The sequence below is a fragment of the Grus americana genome, chromosome 1 (genome assembly GCF_028858705.1).
Source record: "Grus americana isolate bGruAme1 chromosome 1, bGruAme1.mat, whole genome shotgun sequence".
In the NCBI taxonomy this organism is placed as follows: domain Eukaryota; kingdom Metazoa; phylum Chordata; class Aves; order Gruiformes; family Gruidae; genus Grus; species Grus americana.
This window is the reverse complement of record NC_072852.1, coordinates 175,617,766-175,641,527: the sequence shown is the minus strand read 5'-3', so window position 1 is coordinate 175,641,527 and position 23,762 is coordinate 175,617,766. Positions and strand designations below refer to the sequence as shown.

General features: G+C 36.7%; 1 protein-coding gene across 6 annotated transcripts in view; it reads right to left on the bottom strand.

The window, feature by feature from the left end:
* Nucleotides 1–16,348: 16,348 nt before the first annotated feature.
* Nucleotides 16,349–23,762, bottom strand: part of DACH1 (dachshund family transcription factor 1) — a 367,584-nt gene continuing 360,170 nt past the window's right edge. For all 6 annotated transcript variants that reach the window (XM_054806688.1, XM_054806675.1, XM_054806681.1 and 3 more), the window contains one exon: nt 16,349–19,117. Coding sequence is in view for 4 of the 6 variants with exons in the window: in XM_054806675.1 (XP_054662650.1) it covers nt 19,080–19,117 (38 nt within the window). In the remaining 2 variants the exon portion in view is untranslated. The remainder of the gene's footprint in view (nt 19,118–23,762) is intronic.

The following is a 23,762-nucleotide window of genomic DNA, read 5'->3' as shown; positions in this document are numbered from 1 at the left end:
TATGTTTCCACACACAGCTTGGGAAATTTTTTTGTTTAATTCTTAGAAATAGCTAGCAATTCCTGTTCAACATCAACACACTTGGGCGATACACTGAAAGCCTCTACAGAAGGTAATTTTGTATCGTATGGGTTGCTCTTCCATCTGTCAAACCTTTCACGTAACCGTAAAATTAAAACCCCTAACATCCTGTAATAAGGAGATTATTATTTGGGTGGGGGTTTTGGTGGCACTTTAAGGTACTCAGTTTTAATCAAAATAATCTCTCATCAATGTTGTTCATGGCGAGGAATGGAGAAAAAATTGTAAAGGAATTTTTAATGAAAAATTTTTTGTTTCCCTGAAGACAACACTTTATTATTTAAAAGAAACTGTGTTGTTTCGGGACCTGGTCCTCTTGAGAAAAGCTGGAAGATTATAAAGATCACATCTCAGATCTACAACCACTTTAGGGCAACTTCAGTAAGAAATTACGGGATAGAAAGTAATGTTATGATCACAAACACATACAAGTGATTTTTAAATGTTCGTGAACTGGTGAAAAATACCTTCCCAGTCAGACACAGCTGCAGCAGAGAGCGTTACTGCAAAATTAGCGCCGATCTTCACTGGACCATTCAGTGTCACCAAGTATTCATCAGATGTGAATTACACTCTGAACAAATTGCCTGAAGGAACAGATACAGGGATTTTCATGTTCTAAACGTGCTTTCCTATTAGTATCAAAACAGTCCATTGGAGGATATCTCAACCCCTGAAGACATGCAATGAACAAAAATGCTACAATACTCAACCATTATTCCAAAGTACAGTCTTTAAAAATGAAATATAATATACAGTAGGCTTGACTCCCTATTCCCTTAGACGCCATTATAATCACCCTTATGATGAGCCACACCTCATTATAATAACAGCCAAATTGCTTGGCTCCCAAGGGCAGTCTAACAGTCAGGGTGGATTGTACTTATATTCAAAATAACCACGAATAATCAAGATGAGTCCCTCAGTTTGACAATGTATGACCACTTTTGCATAACTAATGCTGTTCTGACACAAAAAATGCTACAGATTAAGCAAAAAGAATTAATCTGGCTAATATTGATTGGATGCATAACAGTAAGTAATGTGTCAGCATATTTATTGCAGTTATAATAACATCTATTTTCTAGGTGAAAAGTTCATTTTTTAGGTGTCCAAATGGAACTTAAAATCCTGTATATCATCTGTATAAATCTTGCGTATTTCTGCACTGAAGGATATGGTACTGTATCCTTTTTGTTCATTTTAATTGGCGTCAATGATAAGTATTGCTTATTAATTAAGGGATCAAATCGTGAAGGATGTTTGCTGACAGTGAACTCAGTGCAGAACTGTCAGTTTACACCTAGTGAAGATTTGCTCCGTGGCATTTTGTGTCTTCAGAGTAATAGAAATTACATTCAAGATGTTTGCAATGAAACCCAAAACCATGTGAAACTCTCGTGGTATTGGGTTTCATTACAAATGCCAAACATAAATGAGGTTCATCAAAAGGTTTGTTAAGGTTCATGAACTTAAGACTGGCTTTGAATTAACATAGTGGCTAACTGATATTTTTCTATTGAAGCCGTACAAAATTTCCTTGGTTTGTATGAAAACCTAGAGGAAACACTGAAGATTCATTTCAGTCTTCCCTTCACACTTTGATGGGCCAGTTGTTAAGTCACCTGAGTCACTTCACTTGGAGAAGAATTTCACTATAGGTAACTGAGAGGATGGGAAATAAATACGTAATCGCTAAAAGGAATAGAAGGAAATAAAGTTAAATGGTAACTAAAAATCCAAAAAGTGATACTTTATACTGATTTAATGTCTATTTGCATTAAATTGCCATCAAATTTTCATTATGCAACACTTCAAAATTAATTTTCAAAATGGTTGAGATAACCTATATTGACTTAAACTTTTTTTTTCTTTCTTTCCCTAACCCCATATCTTTCTGCAAGGCACAATCTTTATGGAAATTTAACGTTTTCAGTCAATCGTTTGTACAGCATTTTCCAGGACGTCTCCTTGTACTGGTTTCCAGTGAAAAGTGAACAGTTGCAATTTGTGCCTGTAAAACTATTCACTTGTACATTTAAACAAATAAGACTATAAATCCATTTCGCTTCATGTTTATCTGTAACACAGAATAGAAAGTGAAATGAAGCAAGTAAGGGAAACTCCGCTGCAAAGAAAAAGTTAAAACACAAGCTTGAATTTAAAGAAAGACATATATACATGCCTACAGAGCATGACAAGGAATTAAATCAATACAAGAACAAATATGCTTTTTATTCTAACTAATTGTACTTTTATAAGATGTTTGGCATATATGAGTATTGTTATTTATAAATAGTTGAAAAACACCTACCGTATTGATTCAGAGCAGTGATTGATTGACGTGGTTTGAGTATAGTGTAATTACTGTATTCATGAAATGATTTAAAATGTACTGAAAGAAAATTAATTTTGTACATGGGATATAGGAGTCTTGTAAGTAGCCACCTTAATGCCAAAATATGCTTACTGATCTGTGTCATAGCTGGTTCACTTGCTTTCTTGTGAGAAGATGTGTACATTGCACATCATGACTGTTTTCCATGGCAAATCTGTTCTGCATCATAAATGAATAGGTAGTGACTTGGAAAAGTTGTTGTTGTTTGTTTGTTTGTTTGTTTGTTTGTTTAAGACAATGTTTGAGCTCCTAGTGGTTCGAAACGTTTTGAAAGATCAGAGTTGGTTTTCTCAAGAAGCAAGATAATCTAAAAATGGGATAAAACATGGCTTCCCAAAGGCAGTTTCTACTAGACAAATAGTTTTTTCTTTTTTTCTTTTTTCCTTTTTTTCCTTTTTTTTTTTTTTTTTTGATAATGAAGTAGGAAATGTATGACAGATGTAAACTATCTGGAGAGGAATGGCTTACAAAGCAATTTTAAATGGGATAAGGATCACGGTATAGGAGAGATAAGATGAGGGCAGTCACGAATAAAAGAGAAAGCTAATTAGACATGTATGTTACGGTCGTTCACAGGAGAATGATCTGGGAAGAGACCACAACCCACAGGAAGTGGCCTAAGTTGTGGTGTAGTGCCCGGTAGCACTACATGGCTCAAAAGAGACTTGACCTATAAATTATACTTTTGTATTAGACAAAGGCTTCTGGGTCCTCTACACACTAAACCATAAAATTCCTCCTTGGGTGAATTGCAGAAGCAACAGAAACATTATGAGTTTTCTTCCTTCCATCAGGAAGGAAAGATGGCACAGTGTGGCTTTGCTTCCCAGTGTAACTTTGTTCCTTGGGCTCTGAAAGGAAACAGAATTTAGCCCTAAGTTTGCTGGATGAGGATCTGGAATGGAAGTTGTGGGCATCACCTTCAGTGTCAGCTCAGGGTTTAGACAGGCTTGCGAAAAGGAAAAAGAGGTAAAGGGAGATTACTCTTGGCAAGATCAGTTTCACTCATTTTCACCACCAAAATCACTTTGCGCTTGGAAACTAAAGTGCGTGTGCATGTGCATGTCTGTGTGTGTGAGTGAGTATTACAGCAGATGGAAAAGATAGAGGAGAAGTCAAAAGGTAAATCTCACTTCCTACTACACTCTTTTTTTTCATCGTCTGCAATCTCACAATGCAATCAGCAGGATTCACACATAGCTACATTCACACACAGAAGACAGAGGGCTGAAGCCTGGGAATAAAGTCTTAGGGAGATAGCGAAGACGTAGTAAAAAAATCCTTTTGTTATCTGATATTTTCACTTTGTTTAGAAGGGCACATTAAAGCTAGAAGTTATAGATAAAACTGATTGTACAATTCATCCCAAAAAGTTCTAGAGGTAGCTGTAGATGATTTTCCATACACAGGTAATAATTTATCTAATTTTCTAGATACTAACAATGACAGGATTTTTAGGAAACCTTAAAATCACAGCTTACATGATTTCTTAAATGTCAGTTGAAGTGGTCCACCTTTACCCCATGCCTGAGACTTTGGGACCTTGAACGAAGACTGGAGCAAGGTGAAGAACTACAATCCATTGTACTGAAAAAGAAGTGAGAAGACGACACAGTGTGATAAATGAGTCCAGTAGGTAAAACCAAACGCCCAGGAAAAAAAAAAAATAAAAATCTTGAATTGTCACCTTTTCATTATTTACACTCAAATGAAGAACTATTAAATTAATGTATTAATATAGTCATTTGGGAATGACATTTGCAAGACCTCAGCTGTATAGGGATCTATACATTTAGGGGTTAGCATGCTTTTAAAGGGATTGTTCTAATGAGACCTTTGCTTTCCACAGATGTTATCCTTCCTTTCACAGTCATTTAAAAAATAGAAAAGGTTTACTGCTTGTGGTGCTGCTGAAAAATTGGTACAGGAGACTGAGTTAGCTTCTTTGAAAAATCAGACATCACCTACAGAATAATTCAGTAAATTCTTATTGCAGAATTTTCTTAATAGTGCTTTGAAAAAAGCCCTGATAAACTCTCACATACCTGGTTGAACTGGAAAGAGAGCCTTCACTTTCAATTTATTTGTAAACTGAACAAATTTGAAAGGTTTGTGAAGGGGCAACAGCACACGCCCCAACTCTCCCAACAACATAAGGCCATTTTACAAGTATTTTTCTGAATGGATCTATTTGTTGTGATGATAAGAATTCCAAATGTCATTCTTATTTATGATACATCCCCCTGAAGGAGCTAACATTTTATGAGAAAGCCAGAAGAACAATTTCCTGTCCCATCAGATGCATTCACTTCCAGATCAGGAGCACCACGCATTTAGCAAAGAGGATGGTGGATATGTCAATGAGTGAAGTTGCAGTTCTCCTACTCTTCCTTTTCATCTTTCTAACTCTCCACCACCCTCAGTTATTTTAACGATTGCCTGAAGTGTTCATTCGTGTCAAGGCGTGTTATTTACTTCCCATTAGAGACATGACATTAGATGACTCCATTACAAATTGAGAAACATATTGCCTTCCAAAGTATAAGTATTGCCCCATTATGCTGGCACTAGATGGCAACTACTCACAACGGATATTCTAAATGTTATGGACAAAGTTTCATTTTTGATAATGTACCAGAGAAAGATAAAATACATCAAAAATACTCTACTGAATGAATTTATCATTCACATTGTCAGCCCATCAAGTTTAGTCTTATAATTCATAGGCTGATTATGTGGAAAGCCAATGAATCATATAGCTAAATATTTTCTAGTGGCTTTATGAATGATAGAGTTAATCAATATTGTATCTGAACAGAGTTAATCTCTAAGCATTATTGCTAATAACCAAACATTCAGAACTTTAACTTAAATAAATAGGAAAAAAATTAAGAGACTCTACACTCAGTATCTGATTCTATACATAAAACATTAGCTAAAAGAAAGGCTGCTTATTGTTTTTGATAGAAAGCATAAATAATACATTTTAATCCAGTGAAACAACTGTCTAAGCCAGTTTTATGGGGTGTGCTACCATTAAAACAGTATCACTGGGGGGGGGAGGTGGATACCTGATTTGAAGAGCCTTTAAGGTGCCATATGACTTCCTAGTCTAAATGTGATCCAACCTACACTCCTTGATACACCAAAACTGTAATAGACAGTGTCTATAATATATATATAGACAGTATACACAAACTGAGAAAAAAATCACTGAATATAAAGGTAGTTATAAGTCTGCCAGTGTGTTATATCTGAAATAGAAAATGTTTATTTTGTTGTCATTACTTGTTCCTGATGACATATGTAGAAACTCTCCATGAAGACAATCCAGTAGCCTTCTACATGCTTCCATAGCCTCAAATGTGAAAGAACAATAAAAAAAATAAAAAGTTCATGATTGCCCTGTCAGTACCTAAGAAAGCAGCCTCGGAAAGAAGTTGACTAAATTAACTGTATAGCCAAAGGAGAAAAGGATGCCTTTGCTAGTCTCAGTGAAAGATCACGGCCACCTATATTTACAGGATTAAGTTGAGCAAACAAGATTTTCCTCTAGAGTATTTCAAAAACACTTTTCTGGAACTACGAGTATTTATTTTTGGAAGACTGAATTACCAGGTGAAAGTTAGACTCTTACAGTACGTGAACCAGAGATCATTCTTCATAGTTTGTTATCTCTACATTGTGTTGAAAAACATTCTTTCACTTCTTGTATAGAAAAGTGAAAAATCATGACAAAAATAGTGTATAACACTGACTTTTTTAAAAAAAAAATCTCAAAACCTTTAACTTTTTACAAATGCAATTAAGACAATAAAAAATCATTAAACCTCTTGTGTGAATTCTTCCAACTGTCCCAAAGACTTCAAAAAACCTAAAAAAAAAAAAAAAAGTCAGAGGCTGTTCCATTCTAACCTCCATTATTGTGCACAGCACAATCTGCACAGCAGATACACACATTCTTGATTACCATAAGCAATAGGAAGAAACCAGCAAAGCAATGAGTGCCATCACTGTTTGCCAAATATATACATATCTCATGGACCCAGCTATATGTATATCGTTCCTCTGACTGGTGTCACTAGAGGGCTCACAAACTAGCTGGAAGGATACTAGCTACATATGCAAACGACATGAAATTCTGGAAGAAGTGTGGTTGGATTCGATTTGGTTTAGTTTGGTGGGATTGGCTAGTAAAATCAAAGTGCTTCCCAACAGCTCTTGTAGGCAACTCCCAGGCAGACCTCATCTCCTGCCATAGCCGTTGGCTAAAATGTACTCCTTCATCGACTAATACAGACAGATAGGCACCTTAAGCAATTCATCTAATCCTAAAATAGGCACCCAAGGGTTGATAACAAACTATTTATTCTTTTGAGGAGTGTATTTTGTCCATTGGCTATAAATAGGTCTATAACATGTAGCTCAAATCTGACTTTTAGCTATCCTATTTCAGGGATAGGAACATTCATAGTCTGTTTCCATAGATGATCCATGCAAATTGTACTGAATTGTAATTACGTTGTAACAAATGATTATACAAACCAGTGAGAATTCAATAAATTCAAAGCACGTCTCTCTGCATCACTGGTCAAAATAGCAACAAGCAAATCCAATAACCTGCTGCCAAATACAAGTGAAATTCCAGAGCTGCTTTGATCCTGTATCTCAAAAATTTTTTTTTAAAACCTACAAATACTCAGTATTCAGGTCAGTTTAGATGTTACTGTGACTGGTGTATCAAAGCCAATGCTTTAAATCCATAGAATGATCAAGCAGAAGTCGAGAAGTAAAACAAGGAATAAGCAGAAGAACCACTGAAGACAAAATAAGTACAATGAAATAATTACTCAGAAAGAGTTTCTTGCACAATTAACTGTACAAATAAATAATAAGAAAGAATAGTAGAATGGAGACTTACAAGCATAAGTCCTCACATTTCCAAAATTAATGCAGGCAAAGCTGGCATGGTTCCAAAATCTGCAAAATATTTATTATTTAGTTTTGTCTTCCTCTTTTATAATTAATTCACAATTAAACAAGTTGTAATTATAATTCAGATACTGGCAAAATACATTCTATGGTGTTAACCATTGATAGATTTGTAAACAAAAGCAGCTGGACTGGAATTTCTTCAAGGAAATATTTACATGCCAACAGTTTATCAAACTGAAAGTCTGCAGATAAATCTACACATGGGCATTATGTTAATGACGATAGCAACGATGATTCATATTCTTAGTTGTAGCTGCTTTGTACTGCTACAGCTGTAAAAGAATAAAACCTGGAAGGAAAAAGGATAAGGAGGCAGGCCTAGGGTTTTACTCCCCTGCCTCCTTTCAAGGTTAGAACATTTGTTACATTATACTGGAAATAATGATTAACAATAGGGCCATTGTCCAAGATTCTTTCACCTCTAGAGGCCAGATATCTGGAGGTATGTAGCTGATGTAGGATGCAGCTAAGTACTTCATGGCATTTTACAAAAGCACAAGCGGCCACTGAAATTTTAAATGGATATCCATGCAGTTTGGAAGTCCCAGTACATACCAAACCATATCTTTGACAAACTAAGTATGCATGCGTTTATGAAATCTTCTTACTGCTTCAATGCCAGAGAAGATTAGTAACTGCTTTAAAAAATTCTACCTGCTTGATTCCTACTCAGTATTCTCAATTTGCATGCCATTACTCAGGTTTTGGGATTTATAGGGGATCACGCCCTACAGAAAAGGATGGACACATTCCTATCAGCAGTCACTTGTCACCCTTTCGGGAGTGACTGATATATTGCTATAACTCTCACCAGAGTGTCTCAAGACTTCCAAACAGGACCCTGACTTCAGCATATGCATTTGAATGCAAGCACACCAAAAACAGAATAAATGAATGAAAAATATTATAAAGACATGAATAATAATAATTTAAAAAGAATAACATCTGGAGACAAAAGGGTTCATGAACTTAGGTAGTTAAGAATGCTGTTCATTTCAGGAGAAATTCAGGAGAAAGAGGCACTTCCCTGGGAAAATTCAACTCATAGTAACACTTAAAGCTGCTTCTACATCGGCAATTCATTCTCTGGAGGATCTTTATGTTAAGGAGAGCTAGAGGTATCTGAAAAGAAATCTTAAGTTGGAGGATCCTATTCCTTACTGAGAGTGAAAGATCCCTTCACTCCCCATGCAAGTCCTTGCAAGCAGCACTGAAATACAGTGAGTTTGGAACATGTCCACCTAGTAGAAAGAGAGACTCAGCCTCATTCTAGCCTGAGTAGCTACAGTGAAAGTCACACATTTCAAAGACAATTAGGTTAGGGATGAATCTTCCTTTCTTCTCCCAAATAAGGCATTTTTCAGGTGAGTAGCTGAATAAAGGGGCAGCTGGTGGAGTAGAACCTGGAAATATGAAAGTACGATTCACAATGGCAGCAACTGACTTGACCTAAATGAGGGCAATGCAATTTGAATGTGACTGCGGGTTAGAGGTGGTTTGTGGTATGGCACGACAGCAGTCATGGGTGGGTTGTATACTAAAGCAAGATATATACCGGTAAATTAAATGTAATCACTAAAGTTCAGGAACTCTGTGTCCAAAAAGTATAGCGGTCTCTTTGTTTGTGATACTCTTTCACTCTCCAAAATGAAGTTGGCTGTTCACAAACTATCTTCTGGGCCTGACCCATGCCAGCTCCTGCACCACCCCCAGAATCGTCTGCAGCAGAGCTAGCTGGCACAGGCCACTTGGCCAGGGACCATTCTAACAACGCAGCAGCACAAATGATCAATTCCCATGACTTCAAAACTTCTGACTTCATTCAGTTTTCTGTAATAACAGCCTAAAATAATAATTCCAACCTTTTTTGGTTGTTTTTTGTTTGTTTGTTTGTTTTTGTGGTTGTTTTTGGGCTTTTTCTGACTGCGTTCTGTTAGGACCAAAGGAGACCCATGGTATAAAATCTGTGCCACATCCTAGGATGTCCTACTGTGTTCATTCAGGGTGATTACCCTGTGTAAGTAATGAACGCTTTTCATGTCCTGGAAAACCCTGGTTTATTGAATATATAAAGGATGTCAGTTTTGCACATGTTCAGTGAAATCAGTGTATTCTGGAAGCACAATACATAAGCAAAGCCTTGTACACATAGACTTTTTGTTTCTTTGCAGGTGTTGGATTTACTGCATACACGCAGAAGAACTACAGGGGATGTGTGATTAGCAGGTAAAGCAGTGACTCAGAGGAAAATGGCGGATCGGATCAGCTGTGGCTGCTGCTAAAAGGATTCCTGCAGTCCTTGCTAGCTCCTGGTCTGCCTTTGAGAAGGAGCCTGACAGAATATTCTGTCAGCCAAGTAGATGCTTCTGTTGACATCCCTGTAGTCTGCAGACTGAGAATCCCTAGTGATTGCACTGCTAAAGCTTAATCAAATATGAGAAACCACATAAGATTTTTACTGTGTATTTCGAAAATTATACCAGCTGGGGGGGGAGGGGGAGAAGCATTTAAAAAGTGTCATTGAGTTAAAAGAGCAAAATGGAGAGAACCAGTGGAACCTGAGCACTTTTATTTTTACCTGCATTCCTGTTCAACTTCATTCCTTACATACAGTGAAGAATGGGATGAAAATCAAAGAAGAAAGCAGCTCTTTTTACCCTGAATGGAACAATATTTAAGAAAAATAAAACTTTTGACACTGAAAATTCTTCACAGTGCACGAAAGCAAACTGCAGTTTTCAAAGATGTCCCCTGGTACTAATGTTCTTGTTTGCCAGAAGCTCCTTTGCCATGGCCAAATGTTTGCTGATTCAAATAAAAGCACCTCACCAAAAATTCACACAATAATTTAAATTGAACTTGGCCAGCTTAGATTAGAAAAGAAATTACTTAAATTGAAAAAGGAATAAACCTTGCTCAAAAGTGAGTTTGCTCTTTCTGCCCCAAATTAAATACAAAGGAATGATATAGTGGCACTCTCTTTAATGACCCCCGCTTAGAAGAATACGTAGCATTTGTTAAAAGGCTGAAGTATTTTTAAACTTGAATATAACATACAACTACAGACTATTAGAAAAATACATTGTACAACTCATTTACCCAGGCAGGTATAATAGGAGGGTCCAGGGTCAGCAGTAGTCTCCTAAGGTAAGTGCCTGCTATTGTTCTCACAAAATACACTCTTCATGCAGTCCCAAATGTAATCTTTATGTATGCTGACAGTGGCTTAGTAAATTAAAAGGAAAAGCACTAGTCATTATTATCACGATCTGTCTCCACTCAAGTAACACCTGGCAGGAAAAAAAAACCAAACAAACCCCAAAAAACTCTTTTGAATCAATAAATATTTTATTGATTAATTTAAGCATAATTTATACAAAGAAGATGAAGTATGGAAAAGCACAACATCCCTGATGTCATTTATTTACCACTTTATTAGATGTCTCCTCAGTGCCCTCATGGCCTGGTCAAAAGCTTTGCTCAAGCAAAAGCCCTACCTATCAGCTCTGATTTATCAGCTCCACTTGAAACCTGAACCTCAGAAGGTTTATTTGACCTTTTGGAGCCAACACATTGCAAAGGCCAGCAGTTCTAGTCACTGAGTGACCATTGCTAGTCACCATTGCTGATTGCTGCGGTGCGCGGAGGGAAGGACCACAGTATGACATGATGCAATCTGTTACAGTTCTAGGACTGCATGACCTCACCATCGCATTACCAGCGATGAAGTTTCCACCAGCTGTTGGTCCTGGGCTTGTACAAAGCACCGACTGCTAAGGGACCTAGGGTCCACATTGCGAGTAGCAAAATCTAGATTAGATCTTTTGCATGACTAGGTTCCACCAGGAAAAGAGACTGCTTTCGGAGCTTTGAGGGCACACCACAAGCACAGATGCAAGGCAAATTGATGCCACAGAGGCCCCTTTCTGCATGTAAAAGTGCTAATGTAGACATACAACCCTAATTTGCTTTTAAGAGACAGGATCTACAGGATGCCCAGGGCTGTCCACTTCTGAAGTCAAGTGGTAGGAACACTTTCCCAAGAAAGCGTGAGGTGGGGAATCAGGTTGCTTCCTACTCTCAGTGCGTTCACATTCCGTCACTTCTCTGCTGGTAGAGAGCTAACACTGCACAGTTACAGCCTGATGTGCACAGGAGAAAAGAAAGTCCTCAGCTTACTCCTAAAAAGAACAAGAGCAAAAAGAGAACAAGAGCAAAAGCACATTGTTCAGCCTAGTAGTAGGGCAAACGGGGTACCGGACTCTCAGGCTGTGGAACTGCGGAAATGGTTGCGATAGGCAGTTGTGTCTTTATTTCCTTCATTGCAATGATTCTGCGTGGTTATGTGGCAAGATTTCTGAGCACACTGCATCACATTGCTCACCTTAGATTTTGGCTCCCAAGAGGAGGTTATGCAGGAGTTAAGCATCGAGGTGCTTCAAAGGGGAACTGAAATATCATTATTAGTGCCCAAGGAGCTTTCAGGCCAGTAACAGAAACATTTGATAAGTTTTACATACTTCGAAAAGGCAGGCTATTTATTACCATTTTGAATCAGGCACGTGGATGCTGCTGGAGTTTCTTTTTTAGGTGTTTTGAATTCTGAAATCCATGGACTAATTTTGTACTATAATCCTTCTCATTTACTTTTTTTCTCCCTGTTTGTCTTTTCACTTTTCACAGCAATTTTGTTTTCAACCCTTAATTCTCCACTTGAGTCTTATCTTCTTACTAGATGCCATGTATACACTTACAGTGTTGTAGAGGTTTGAGTCAGAGGCAGATAGGATAAGATCTCACCTGGAAGAAACTGCGAATTAGAGCTTTTTCTTCTTATTATTATTTACTGCCTCTGTAAGTTCTGTGTAAGGTGGCCTGTGAACTTGTTCAGCTTCTGCCACTGAAACGGCTTCAAAGGGTAATACTATCATCTGTTTCCCAGAGGTGTGCTTGTTATTGATCAGCTCACAAAGAAGGTAATACTTTATCTCTGTCCTCTTCAATTGTTAAATTGAGTTCAGATTGTTCAAGAGATCCATGTGGAAACTTATTTCTGGCTTCCAATATATCATCCCATCACTGAAAAGCCGGATTCTGCAGCATCAGTTTGGTCACAGTGAACAGAAGCCAAATGGTTATTAGTTGCTTCTGAATGGAATTGAAAACAATGTCTGCTTGCCCAGGAGCCTGCCAAATGAGTTTGTTCGCTGCATCTATATCTTACCAGATCTTTCTAAAGAGTATCTTTATAATACAGTTTCTCCTTATTGTGTCACTATTTACTTCCATTCTGACAGCTGAAATCTCCTCTTTTCCTCCATTCTTACATTCTATTCAAAATTCTCTTGCAGCCTCATTCTCTAAGCTTGCTTTTCTAACCACAACTTTCTTCTCCTTCCCCCTACTTTGCAATTCACCCAGCAATAGGCACCCCCAAAACAAAAGCCCTTTTTAACCTACCAAATCCTTCAGCACTGAGCCCCAGATAAATATACTTGTACTATGATACAACTTCACAGATACAATGAAGCCCAGAGACACTCCTTTTATCTCTCTAGTTTTAAAATATCAAGTTTAATGTTTCCATACCTCAGCTTCCCAACCTGCATAACACCTACTTGACAGAGAAGCCAACAAGCCAAATTAACTCTTTCAAAGTTTTCTGTATCTTAGAGTGGGAAAAATCTACAGAATTACAAAATAATTGGTTGCCTTGCAGTACAAACCAGCTTCAAGAAAGGAATTTGAAAAAATAAAATTATACTTGGAAAGGAGGATCTGGTCCAGCTCGTCATTTCCAATTTTCCCTAAGACTGTCTGGCCAGTGTACTCAATAAAAAAATGAATGGACAAGTTCACTCTAAGTCTAGTTACCTTTTTTTATCCCCAACAGCTGTTCTTTTTGTTATTACCCCCATTATTTTCTCACTTTGCCTTTATTTATTGCTAGAAAATTGGTCTGAGAACTGACAAAGTTGCTACAGCTTCCATTCTCATTATTTAAATGAACTGTATGTGCACTAGAATAGGTGCTTTTTTAATCCTCTCTGTATTCACTTTCTGTATCTTCTTTCACATCTTGCTGTTAGTGCAGCTCATTCTTCTGGCCTCCTGATATGGAAGATCAAAAAGCTGTGAATCCTTAAATATATCCCAGCAATTCTATTCTAGATCTGATAACTGCTATTTATAGGATAAAATTTTGCTCCTTGCTAAACTGGATACAGAAAGTGTTATGCCTACAGGGGCATCATGTGTTTAAATTTTGTAGTTCTAGACCCATAAAAATTTGAGGTTGGATGGGACCTCTGAAGGTCAACTAGGCTAACCTGCTTTAAATCACACAAAGTTAGATCAGGTTTCTCAGGGCCTTGTTCACCTCACGTTTTAAGATCTCCAGATGGAGATCCCAGAACTTCTCTAGGAAAACTATTCTAGTGTTTCATCACTGTCATTTTGATTTTTTCCTCCTTATATCCAGTTGGAGTTTCCTGTGTTGCAACTGGTATCTGTTTCTTGTCCTTTTGCTGTACACAGCAAGACAAATCTGGTTCTGTCTTTATGATTCAAATTTAGAGGATCAATTAAACAATTCACTTGACTATGACAACCATTGTTACCATAACTTGGCTGAAGAAATCATGTTTATCCACAGATGATGTGCAAATTCTCCCAAATTGCATTTGGCCTTTGGGTGAACATTTGCAAAGCTTCCAAGTACTCTGGAAGCCTTATTTTTTTAATTTTTTTTTTAAATTTCAAACTTGATTCCTTTTAAGAGCTATAATTTCAGAAAGTCTTTGTTTTCTCTTCCTTTGAAAATGAAGCTTTTTACAGAAGAGGCTTCTGCTTGAAATGGTGTGATACTGATGATGGTGGAACCATCACCATTGATCAGGACAAGCTCCTGTTCAGCAAAGGCACAGTGATAAATTCCACAGTATCTTGTGGATGAGTTAGACAGCAGCTACTGAAGAAGTAAGTTGCACAGAACCCTTGAGCTAGGACATTTTATTTTATGAAAGACACTGAAAATGTTTGGAGTTGGCTGACAAAACTAGAAGTACCTGTAATCAGCAGTCACGCTTGAAAATCTTCGCCTCAGGCTTTGTTTATTGGACAGTCTTGTGTTAAATAACATGAAAGCAAATAACAAATGAAGTAATTTTCAAGAATTTATAGTACCTTCAACAAATGAAGAGGTTTACCTTTCGGGTCAAAAAACAGCCTTAAATCTCTTTCCATAGCAAAAAAAAAAAAAAAGAAAAAATTAATTCTTTCTCAGTTGAGTCTGTCAGTTCCTCAAGGATTTTCCTAAAACTTTAGGCATCTAGCTGCTGACTCCAAACTTCTTCAGGATCTGACCATAACCTACTACTAAGTTATAGGCAAGACATGTTTAGGGTGACCTCCTCGTGATTTTGACCTGAGGTTTGACAGACCTTAGTTCTGCCGTAGCAAGGAGTCCCAACATCTGACTAGCTATTGGCCCATCCAACCTCAGCCCCGTTAAATCCCAGCTGCTGTTAACTGATACAGCAATGACTTATTAATGGAGATAGGGTGGAACTTATGCAAGGGCAGGTTCCTTCTTGCTGAAAGAAACTGCTTCCTGGCTTGCTTAAAAACACACAGGTAGGTTGCTAGTCTGTTACTGTAGAGATCACTCAGTTTTGGGAGTGAGCTGGACCAATAGATTTATGAGTTTACCTTTTCCCTTACCTGCTTAACTGTGCCAGAGCTTATAGGAGGGGTGCTGGCTATGGCATAGCTGGGATGGTTAGTAATATAGACGTGCGTGACATATTAATGCAGATGGAAGGAAATTGTGGTTGCCCTATATACAATTAGCCAAAATCCTAATCAACTAGCCAGCAAAAACCTCCCGGAATCCAGGAAGCCTGTTGGCCTCACATCTGCAGCCCCCAGGCTATCTAGGGATAATGAAATGGGCTGGTCCAAGAAAACTAAACTCTTGTGCTTTCCCAAGCAAGCCTGCTCCCTAATGAAAGCAGAAGCATTCATGGAGGTATGGTTTAGAAAGGAAGGGAAGAGAAGGGAAGAGAAGGGACAGGAAGGCAAGGCAAGGCAAGGCAAGGCAAGGTAATATGGGAGAATACTCAAAATCATTCATACATTGCCAACTTTTTAATTTTCTGTAAGCAAAAGTACCTTACTTCCAGGTTTGTTCTCAAATAACTATCTTTACCTTAAAAAAAAAAAAAAATCACCCTTTTTTTCCCCCTCACAATACCACTTAAAGATATGCTAAGCCAGAACTATTTCTTTCTCCAAATGTCTGCTTAAATGTTCAAATACTTGCTGTTTGTTAAAAAATGTGTTAGGATACCAAAGTTTCTAAACACGTTTTATCAACTGAGGGAGATTTGAGACAAAACCAACTGGATTACCCCTGCATTTTTGTAGTTAGGGGAATAATATGTTTTGTTCCATCAATGTATCCACTTTACATTATTCAGCACAAAGCTTTGTGAAATAAGAATCATGGGAATATCACAATGTAAAGGAAAAAGGTACAAATAACAGCTTCATAAACTGAGAAATGTACATAAATAAATCATGTAGATGGGGGCAGTTTGCTTAGCTGGCAAGAAAAAAAAAAAAGGAAAATCTGCTTGTTAAACAATAACCACAGAGTGTGCTTTTATGATGTTTTTCACCACAGTAATTCATATTAGAGATAGAAGCAGTTGCATGTTAAATAAAATCATTCAGCATTGTTCTCCTCACATTACAAAGAGCTGACTTATGTTGTTTTTAGATGCCTCCCATTAGAAAGTAAATATTCCTCTGATGTTATACATTTCAGAAAATTTAATAAAGATGAAGTGTAAATAAAGTCACAGGGAGATTTCAGACAGTTTTATTAGCAGATTGTTGAAAAGAAAAGAAAATTAAATACAATAACAGTAAACGTGGTTCTCACATTGAAACCAGGCTCAAATAACTAGGCTACCATAGAAAAATTTCCAATTCTTGCATTATGATGTAAAAACAGATTTTTGTACAGATTTTGTACAACAAAATTCGTAATAACCTTTTTTCATTTTTAGAAAACTTTAAATATATAGATAAAAATAGACAATTTTCATAGGTCCTACATGAAGATGAGTATGTTCTGTTCCAAGGGCTTGCATAGAGCGCAAATGTGGTTATAATATAGAACAACTAGACATTAATATCTTTAAGATTACAAAAGCATATAAACAATAACATGAGCACAACTTTTCTTCATAATCTATGCAAAAAAAAAAAAAATCCAAATCAAAAACCAAAACCAAAATACCAACCCAAAACCTGTATAACTAAAGAGGGGCAAAAAATTCGACTTACGGTAACATCTCATGGTCTGTAATATTTACACTGTTTTTAGCAAGATTCTTTCTAAACATCCAGCTTATAAATTGGTTCCCCCTTAATCCTTAATATTTCCATTTATGTACCAAGCCAAACACTGAGGCATTCCCAAAGGTCTCAAAAGTATATACTGTAAAACTACTAAACCTACTTACAGGTGACTCTATGCAAGGAGCAGAGCAATGGTAGATGCTACTACATATTTCAGTTGTAGGCTTTTAATTCTCTTTCAGATATGAATGATTCAAAAGCTTGCCACAAGTCCATCTAACTTTACAGCTGTTAACCCTTTAAAGACTGCATATGAAAAAACTGGAGTACAGAATCCCATATGTGTTCAAGCAACTACGAAAATTATGAAAGAATCATGGTTAGAAAATAATATCACTACAAAGTATTAGGTAACAATATTTAATGAAAAATATTGCTCAATATTTCTTTAAAAAAAATTACCGTGATGTGAACTTGTATATACATCTTTCTATTGTTAAAAAAGGATTGTGGTGGAGTAAATATGAACCGCACAAAATAAACGTGTACCAGTATTGCAAGGAAGACCTACAAACTATAGAAGCTCAGTGCTAGAGTTTACAAAACATTAGATTTTTTTTTGACAAAATAATATTAATATCCAATCAGAACTATTTTTAAAGAAATATTTGCTTTAAGTTAGGCATCTTAGACATTTAAGGTTTTGATATGTTTCCATGTAATAAATAATATTTTATATGCATAAAACATTAGATGAAGAAAGCATAATCACAAAACTTACAGTAATAGCACTGATTCACAAAATCAGTCTTTAAAGGGGTAACCCAAAAGTACGCAAAGCAAAGAACATAATTTTTAGTAATGTAATAAGCACTGTGTTGCAGCTTACTTCCAGTTATCAGCACAAAGGTGAAAACACGTATTGTAGCTTTCATAAAGACAGTGAAAGTAACACATAACCACCCATCCCTAAGATGAGGTGGGAGGGACAACAGACTTCAACTGTATCACTCGGTTCTACGTGGAATTGGACTGATACATCAAGTGTTTGTTAGGTTTTCTTTTTTTAGCAACATTGACGTAATATGACATTAACATATAAAAATATTTCTGGCATTTTGACTTGCTGCTCAGCCACAGTCCATTCTTAAAAGTGCACTAATCAGGGCACTAACCAGGGCTCAATATACAAATAAAAGTGGCTGATACAGAATTCTGACTTGTTACCAGATGCTTAAGATCTCATTCAGTAATACTGTGACTCCAGGACAAATATTTACATGCCTGCATGCGTTAAAACTAGAAAGGTGTCTTTCTGACCAACAGGGTGACAAAACAATATTATCTAAAATTTTCATTTCCTAAACTCTAGATTTCTACTGCATACATAATACCTTCCTTGTGTGATTTGTGTTATATACTGTACATGTGACCAACAGTTTGATAAGAAGCAAAGTCTTTTATTTCATAAACCCCTGCCAGTTTACAATGAGAAATTATTAATCTTTTTATTGTATTTTTTTATTTTAGGAAAAGAGACTTTGTGAACAGTAAAACAGTTTGTTTACATTCAGCATTTCTTTTCACTTACACAAAATTCCATTTCACTTAATGTAGTCTAACATATATGTGTTGGTCTCTTGGAAAGCATGTGGAAAAAATGTCTTTAGAAGAAAACCCACAATCATAGTTTGAAAACTGAATGTATCAATTTTTTTTTCTTTTACCTTTTTTTTCTTTTTTTTCTTTTTTTTTTTTTTTAATAAGAATCCTCTTATGCCCTCTACAAGTTCGTTTCTGAGCTGTCTTGCTGGTTTCGGTATGATATAACAGTCTGTAAGTGTACTTGGACACCGCTGGAAGGATCATTTGATGTGCTCAAATATAGAATCATCAGAGGAGGACAGAGTCTGCATTCCTTGAAAAAGGGAATACTCAGCCTTGTTCTGACCCGCCTGTAATTTTGGATACAATAGTCCGGCGCAGAGACGCAGATTTTCATTGTGAGAAGAGTGCTACTGTACATTTACAAACATTCTCTAGGTCTCCGGGTTAAGCCACAGGAGATAACCGGAGGAGGACACTCTTGCAGAATTCTTTACATTTTTGAAGAACATTGATAAATGAAGTTGAGGAAGTTGGCTTGAAAACGCTTTGTTTCCACAGAACTCCTTATGAGCCAATGTCTCGCTGCAAAGTTCTTTACCGTAGCACAGGTATCTTCAGCAGGAAAAATTCAATACATGACAGTAGTTTTCAAATAAAGTCTTCCATCTAAAATACGAAAAACAAACATTTGCTTTACATATTTATATCTGCAAGGAATCAAAAAGAGCAAAAAACCCACACGATTTAAAAGCTCAGCAGAAGCAGTCCGCCCATAAATCTGTAAAATGCCACTTAAGGTACTTTATGTTTAAAATAAAAAAAATAATAAAACCCGAACATCACCATTGCAATTTCATCTGACAGTGGTCAAATTAACTCCATTAAAAATTACACGCACTTTGCAAGTTGTGAATCCTGTAACACCTTCTGAAGCTTTAATATATGCTGCACTCATATCAGTGCTAGGGCACTAGGAATGTAGGTGGAGCCTCTGTGCATGTGTTTTTACTGATATGCAAACTTAACTGAATAGTGCTGAACAGCAATTATTTCCTTCATGGTTGCAGAGCAAAAACCTTCTTGCGTGCAATCGTTAGTACTCCCATCACTAAAGGCATAGCTCATACTCTCTGATTTAGCTATGTTGTTAAATATACCATGTAATGTAACCATTGTGCACATTTGTAGCTATTTATATAGAACCCAGTATAGGATATTTAATCGGTATCAGTGAAGTATAGCCTCCTTCCCCCATAAATGAGATCAACTGAACAATTACTGTGTTAAAGATGTAAGCACGTCTCTCTCAACATTTTTTCCACCCAAGTGAGGAGCATACATTTAAGTGAGATACGTGTGATGGAGAGGGAACAAGAGAAACAATAAGCTCACCTAGCCAGTAACTGTTGATCTAGAAAATCCTGAAAAGAACTTTCTGGCATAACATATTTTCACCTAATTTACAAATATAAAGCAATTTTTTCTTCACGGGGGACATGAACATCTTATATGCATCTACTCTCATAGCAATACAAAGATTTTTTTTTTTTTTAACAGGAAACAGAAAAACTTCTTAGTTTTCTGACCTGTGGGATAGAAAGTGTTGCTCCCTTGTGAGTAAAGCACATTATGAAGCTTATTAATCCTCCACAGTGCATAATTATGAAACACTACTTATATTTTAGAATATAATGCATCTGGAAGTACAAGCTGTATCTCAGTTCTTGAAGTCTGCATGAAACCCTTCTTTTGGTCCAAGTGAAATCAGGAAACATTTATAAGATTTCTGAGGGTTTTGTTTCTGTTTTCATTTTCTTAGCTTAACCTTTTTATTCCAAATCAGTCTTTAAAATTCTTATTAGATATACAAGAAAACAATTGTGTGAGATAAACCTACATAAATGAATGCTGAAATTTTTGCAATGCTTGGCTACCATTGAAACGTGTGGCATCACTTCCACAAGCTTACTGTAACTGTTAAGAGAAAGAAAAGTTGATAGCAGACAGATGTACATCACATACAGCTGTAAAAATTCATCCCTTCTACACACCCCTTTCCAATTTTTATTGTCTAGTCTCTATCAGAACTTCTGGGGAAAAAAGGAGACGGTAGAATCGCTCACTCTGACGCAGTGATGCTTATCTATTGTCCCTCTGCTTTTCCTTTTCCACCACTAGTTTTCTTTTGGAAGCTGCTAGGGTGTCCCCCCTTTTGCTACTTTCTCCCCGTCTTTACATTTTCCTACCCCTTTTCCCTACTTTTTTACATTCCTAGCTTTTTTTTGGCCGAGTAGATGATAACTTTCCCACCATGTCAAGCACTTCCACTCAGAACCATTTCCACATTCTCTTTGCTCTTTACGGTCTGTGCACTGAAGAGAAATAAAAAGAAATTGCGTAAGACCTTAACCTAAAGATGTTTTATTCTTATTTGATATATGAATAGCAACCAAAATGCTTACAGGAATTCAGGAGAGAAAAAAGGAACGTCTGAAATAGAGCTCGGCAAAACTGAAGGCCTGGTAAACCACCTCAAAAGAAAACCTGCATCAAGTACAGGATAGCCAGAGCTACTACTGGCTACAGTCGCATATAATTCTCCCAAACATATTGAATAAACACAATAGACATTTACAGCACTAAAGCTGTCTGGATACCTCTGTAGGAGAATTACTCTGCGTATATACCAGCACTTTGGCTATCCTGAATGCCCACTTGCTAATGAGTGTTATGCATAATTCCCACACCTAAACATTAAGATAACCTACAGTTAGTAACTTGTATTTTATTTTACTATATTAGGTCTCCATATACCTTTTAAGATAAAATATTTATTAAAACATATTCTCAATTAGAAATACAGCTGTAGGAAGCGGAATCCTTGTAGAAGCCAACAAAAGATGAACAATCTGCAGAGAACAGCAGTACATTTTCAAAAGTCAGCTCTATTTTGCACTGCTTAAGGACCCAATCTGGCAAAGTCAATAGGAGGTTTTTCACTTTTAATGGAAGACACTATCAGATCCTGAATTCTGTATCCACAGACAATGAACAATAATAGAAATGGGCAGCTTTACAAAGCATCTTCCTTACAAAGTAAGAGGATATTTGTTTATATAACTTAAAAACATTTATGATAGATATATACAATAAGCATAACTTTTCCTGTTCCTCAAATAACGATATGATGGACCATTAAAAGTGCAATTAAATCATCTCTATTGATAATGGACTTAAAATGCCATATAGGAACTCAGCAGCTGATCTAATATCATTGCTAGGCTTATTATAAAACAGATATATTCTCTATTAATGTGTTTGACTAATTCCCCTAACATATGAGAAAACGCAGCAAGCATTAGACACATCAACTTTAAAATAAATCCTGCCATGTTATGATATAGATAAAGCAATTCCATGACTAAGTAATACTTAGTAAGAGTTCAAAAGTTGCTATGAATTGTAAAATACTTCCTTTATTTTCTCAAGATCAGTCATGAAAGAATAAGGTGCAAAATGAATACCTTTTTCTTTAGAATCTATAGTGCCAACACAGAAAAAAAAATCACAGTATCTGTGGAACTGCCTACCACCCTCTCAAATCATGATTTTGGGAGAAGATGGAGAAATCATTTCTTTAGGCTTTATGGTTTTCTTCCAGCATGGTCCTGTGTGTAGCTGAGAAGTTCATGTAGCCACTCATGAAGAAATTCTTTACTGTGAGGGTGGTGAGGTACTGGAACAGGTTGCCCAGAGAAGCTGTGGATGCCCCATCCCTGGAAGTGTTTAAGCCCAGGTTGGATGAGGCTTTGGGCAACGTGGTCTAGTGGAGGGTGTCCCTGCCCATGGCGGGGGGGGGGTTGGAACTAGATGATCTTTGAGATCCCTTCCAACCCAAACCATTCTATGATTCTATGAAGAACGTACACCAGGCAAATAGCACCACACTTCAGAAATATGAAGACTTCAAACTGTGCTAGGAAAAACAGAGGTACCTCACAGCTCTGCAGAGGAATGCCAACCTCGCATCGTGATGTGGTGACCAAATATAATAACTATATCTGATTGCTGTCCCTTTTCCTTTTCAGACTCGTATTCCCTTCTTCCTAACCATTTCTCACTCAATTGTCATTTTTCAGAGGTTCTTCTAAAATGACTGGAACTTCTCAGTGGTGTTGTCAAAGCCACCAGAATCACTTCACCTCTAGGTGTAGCCAGTGTTCCTATCTGAATACCACTGGAGCATTACCACTGATAGGCCTTCCTGATTTCAAGGTTAAAATCACAAGCAAAACCTACACATCATGAGAGTGACCAGTGATCAGCAAATCAAGCAAGCTCACCCCTTGTAACTCAATGTGAAAATGTCACTGCTCCTAAGTCCCAGATCATGAGTATGCCTCTGCTTCCTGCCTCCTGATCAGCTTTTATTTGTTATACGTTTGTTGCATCACTTTCTATTGTTAACAAAAGCAGAATTTGTCTATCTGCATAAAAACGATTTTATGTAAAATAAATATGGAATATACTATTCACACAAACACAGATATATGCACACAACGCAAACACACACACAATGTTCTCTAAAAATGTTTATAACGTTGGAGTATATTTTTAGCCTACTGAAAATTGTTGATCTGTGGTAAAGTTTCCCAAATTTACATACTGTTATCTACAATATAAATACGTAAAACTTCCTTTCACTCTTAGGAAGTCAATCAAAAACACAAACTGGGAAAATACTGCTAAATGTCTAAATAGAACCGTGCACGATTAGCAGATTGTCATCTGTTCTAATTGCTCTTTTGCAAATGGCAGTGTTCAGCAAGATCACACAAGCTCATGCTAGTAACTCAAACTGAAAACGCCACTACTCCTAAATCTCATTTGTTTTTGCTGTGGACTGATATGACAGAAATTCTAGCCAGAGTGAGGGAGTATTTTTTTTAGATCAACCCTTTTTAATTAAGACTCATTTTGAAGTTTTTGAATGAACATGCCCAAATAGTTAAAAGGTCATACATGTCATAAAAACCAAACAAATGGAACTGACAGAAAAGTTTGCAATGCTGAAACAAATCATATGCCTTGAAATGCATTCCCACAGAGATGTCAGCTGGGGAATGATTCACACCAGTATTCTGTGGGCAGCTTGTAGTAAGTATCTCTATGGGCCCCGCATTTTCTAAGATAAAAACATAACTCATTCAAATATTATTCCTATTAATATGCATCCTTGTAAAGTGATAAAAATCTACAATGAAATGTTAAGTTTGGTCTTATGCTGCAAACTAAACAAATCAGCCATTAG